Source organism: Rhagoletis zephyria, unplaced genomic scaffold, assembly GCF_001687245.7.
Source record: "Rhagoletis zephyria isolate East Lansing unplaced genomic scaffold, Rhagoletis_zephyria_1.1 Rzeph_scaffold_16011, whole genome shotgun sequence".
NCBI classification, from domain to species: Eukaryota; Metazoa; Arthropoda; class Insecta; order Diptera; family Tephritidae; genus Rhagoletis; species Rhagoletis zephyria.
Window position 1 is genome coordinate 7,037 of NW_016173076.1, and position 3,703 is coordinate 10,739.

General features: G+C 36.3%; 2 protein-coding genes across 2 annotated transcripts; both read left to right on the top strand.

The window, feature by feature from the left end:
• Positions 1-153: 153 nt before the first annotated feature.
• Gos28 (golgi SNAP receptor complex member Gos28) lies at positions 154-1,429 on the top strand. The gene is made up of 5 exons (XM_017635605.1): positions 154-295; positions 352-533; positions 603-850; positions 929-1,063; positions 1,123-1,429. Exons 1-5 carry the CDS (start codon positions 274-276, stop codon positions 1,223-1,225), a joined length of 690 nt encoding a protein of 229 aa, XP_017491094.1. The 5' UTR covers positions 154-273; the 3' UTR covers positions 1,226-1,429.
• Positions 1,430-2,094: 665 nt separating this feature from the next.
• LOC108379270 (mitochondrial import inner membrane translocase subunit Tim22) lies at positions 2,095-3,230 on the top strand. The gene is made up of 4 exons (XM_017635607.1): positions 2,095-2,292; positions 2,351-2,475; positions 2,552-2,745; positions 2,802-3,230. Exons 1-4 carry the CDS (start codon positions 2,189-2,191, stop codon positions 2,958-2,960), a joined length of 582 nt encoding a protein of 193 aa, XP_017491096.1. The 5' UTR covers positions 2,095-2,188; the 3' UTR covers positions 2,961-3,230.
• Positions 3,231-3,703: the final 473 nt, after the last annotated feature.

Sequence of the window (3,703 nt, forward strand, 5' to 3'; positions counted from 1 at the left end):
AATACGTGCAAATATCAAAAGCGGTAGGAAAGAGAATAAGCTATCAATGAAACGATAGTGGCGATAGTACTAAAACTATCGATAGTTATTTCAAGTGACCAGACTATCGATACTATCGATAGTATCGTCGATAATTTGACAGCTCTGCAATCACAAGAAGAAGAGCTACATAGAGAACTGTCAATATTTATTCTTCTTTTTATATATTTGTTTCAATTTTACGTGTTTGGTAGTGCAAACAATTGAAAGTTTTTATAAAATATACTGAAAAAGATGGGAGTTTCTAACTATGATGGTATTTTTATATACGTTAGGCCAATTTAGTATGCATGCAAAATATCTGTATTTCAGCGCTTAGAAAACAAGCACGGCATTTAGAAAATGAGATCGACTTGAAATTGGTTGCATTCAGTAAAATTGGTGCGGGCACCAGTACCTCACTACACAGCAGCTCATCTACAGACACATCACCATTGCTAGGAGAACACGTCTTCGATTCCTTATCAGAGGAGATTTCACAAATGTTGGACAAGGTAAGAAAACGTACATGGGAATACATTTGCCTTGCTACTTAAATACGTTAAGCTATTTTTATTTCGCAGCTTTCAACGCTTAATGAAACAATGTCTGAGCTTCCTGCAACAGGTGCTGCTGCCATGCACACAGTTCAGCGTCATCGTGAAATCTTACATGGGTATAGGCAAGAGTTTAATAAAATTTGTGCAAATCACACGACACGCATCGAACGCGAAGAACTTTTGCGTGGCTCCGGATTGGCCACAAATAGCCCAACCATTTCTGGCCTAAGTAGACGTGATCTGTATTTAAAAGAAAGTACACATTTGGGCAGGCAAGTGAATAGCCTGAAATATTTGGAAAACAAAAATATAAATGTTTTGAAATTGAATACTAACTTTTATCGTTTCAGCTCAAGTAATATGGTCAATGATCAAATAAATATCGCAATTGAGACACGAGAACACTTGCTTTCGCAAAGACAGGCATTCAAACGAATGCAGACACGTTTTAATGACATTTCCAACAGATTTCCTTTGATTTCCAGGTAAGGTTTTATAGCATTGATTACATACACAGTCCATATTTAATGTTTTCCAACTGCAGTCTAATACAAAGAATCAATATAAAGAAAAAACGAGACTCTCTAATTTTGGGCGCAGTTATTGCTTTGTGTGTTATCCTGTTACTCCTATATGCATTCAATTAACGATCTTCCAAAGTGAAAAAGTATGTTATTACTATTCTAATATAAAACTTGCACATTTCATGGCACTCAAATACAAGTGTATGAAGAAAAGTAAACTTACCTATATTTTACAACATTTTGGTTCGATTTCAGTTAAATATGTTATATTTATAGGGCAATAACTAACTAATACTTGTATTGTAATTTGTGATAAAACAAAGTTTGAATAAAAGTAAAAAAAAAAGTTTTAATTGATTAAGGCCCATTTCAATCGGATTCCTATGCCTAGGTTCAGACAAAAACTTTTGTCGCGGCAACTCGTTACTTGTGGGAGAGGGAGTGACGAGTAAGGGGTAGGGCACAGAGTTGCTCGTGCTCGGCAACACGCTTTGTGCTCTCGTTCGTCTAGCTAATTCTAGTTGGCCGTTCACAGCTAACAACATCAATTGTGTACAAAAGAATTGCTCTGTGTGAACGCGAAGGGCAACACCAGAAGAGAAGCTGCCGAAAATGAGCAACAAAAGTTTCTCTGTGTGAACCCAGTCTAAACAGGGATGTAACCCCTTGGATTGTGGCATAATAATATGCAGTTGTAACAGCGTACAAATTCCTCAAAGAGTTTTTGGGGAGTGTTGCTGTAGTGACAGTCCTTGGCCAGATACAAATCTGGGTCGTTCTGGTTGCGTAGACCGACTGTCGTGGGAACGAATAATGGCAGTGATTAACCATGGTTCGATAATCAAAATTTATTATCGAATCATGGTCGTATACGTGATACGAGTAAACTGGGCTGACTGTTTACAACTAACAAGGCACTAAATTGCCGGCCCACTTATGTGTAGCGTGTATGACACTCGAACAGCTGCTTCAAACAGCTGATTCTTTTGGCAGCTCACATGGATAATGAAAAAAGAACGTATAATTTCTCATAATTGAGCTGTTTAAAATAAAAGATTTAAGTGAATTTATTTCTGCATATGTAACATGACAACTGCATCAGACTCACAGAAAAATGGTGATAAACGTGTGTTTTTCGAGAATGCCCAAATGGATTCAATGGCACAGCATTTTGTGGGCAATCTTTACAGGTATCAGTCTATTATTTGTACCTGTTTTTTAAATGAATTATTCAACCTCTTACCACAGATACCGCGAAAATATTGTGATACCAACTAGCAATGGGCCAATACAAATCAAAACCAACGAAGAGAAAATGATTGAGAAGACAGTGGAAAGCTGCGCCTTCAAGTCTATCACTGCCTGCGTGATGGGTAAATAGAAATATAAATATGTACATTGTATGTATTGTTCCTAAAAGATTTTCAAAAATGCTGACAACCATTCCAGGTTACGGTTTAGGTGCTGCTATTGGCCTATTCAGCGCGTCGGTCAATCCAAGCCTCACAGATCCACTGCTGCACGAAAAGAAACAAAGCGTACGTGAAATTTTACGTGACATGCGTAAGACGACACATGGCTATGCGAAGAATTTCGCTATGATTGGTATGGTGTTCTCTGGTGTTGAATGCACGATCGAAAGTGTAAGTGTGGCCTTTTCTTGAATAAATATATTTTATAGTATTTTATTCTTGGCTAGTATCGCGGTGTAACCGATTGGAAAAACGGCACATACGCGGGTACAGTTACTGGAGGTTTGATTGGTTTGCGTGCTGGCTTGAAGGCAGGCATTGTTGGCGCTGCTGGTTTCGCCGCATTTTCCACAGTTATTGACTATTATATGCGACATAGGCTGTAGTGGAATTTGCAGAAAGGTACAAAGCGTAGCGAATATAGTGAGAACACAAATGTGTATACATATTTAACGAGCTGAAAAAATATTTAATATTACTGTTCTCAAATTAAACACACAATAGTTCAAGAAAGGCAAATCGCTGCAAACAAAGAGCGGAAAACTGGAAATATACTTTGATTTTATTTTAAAACTTTGGTTTTGTTTGTTATTGTAATTTTAAATAGTATCGTTGTATTAATATACATATGAGTAGTCCACTTGCAAAGTGCGCTATGTATGTTAATTTTTTTCGATTTCTAGTTTTCGGTGGTTAACGTACCAGTATTTAAAGTAGTTTTATGTCCACTAACAAGTGGAAGATGTCTTAAAAAAGAAGCAGACCAACCTTCATGGAAGAGAGAACGCGAAAAGCTTAAAAAAGCAGGTTATAGAAAACTTACTGTTTCAAAACTCGCTATATTTAATTTATATATATACAATTTGCAAAAACTACCACACTGCGATTTTGTTTTTTTAGTGCTATTAGGCTCTTATTTATCCAAACTTTCAGATAATAAAATGAAATATACAATTTGGATGTTACTTGTTTTTGTAGACGTTTTTTTTTTTTTTATTTATGGCTTACTATTATAAAATCACATAACGCTGTTTCCAAGTGGACTACTCATATGTATGTATGTAGGAACATTTCGTTCCTTCTGCGGTAATTTAAAAGTTCAATATAAAGTAGAGTTATTTCATTTGTC

Bases quoted from the DNA above. Each gene is read 5' to 3' on its own strand.
- Gos28 (XM_017635605.1), top strand. From the start codon at position 274: ATGGGAGTTTCTAACTATGATG. The intron at 534-602 runs GTAAGAAAACGT...TTTATTTCGCAG, and splicing joins TTTCACAAATGTTGGACAAG to CTTTCAACGCTTAATGAAAC. The intron at 1,064-1,122 runs GTAAGGTTTTAT...TTCCAACTGCAG, and splicing joins AGATTTCCTTTGATTTCCAG to TCTAATACAAAGAATCAATA.
- LOC108379270 (XM_017635607.1), top strand. From the start codon at position 2,189: ATGACAACTGCATCAGACTCACAGAAAAATGGTGATAAACGTGTGTTT. The intron at 2,476-2,551 runs GTAAATAGAAAT...CAACCATTCCAG, and splicing joins TATCACTGCCTGCGTGATGG to GTTACGGTTTAGGTGCTGCT. The intron at 2,746-2,801 runs GTAAGTGTGGCC...ATTCTTGGCTAG, and splicing joins TTGAATGCACGATCGAAAGT to TATCGCGGTGTAACCGATTG.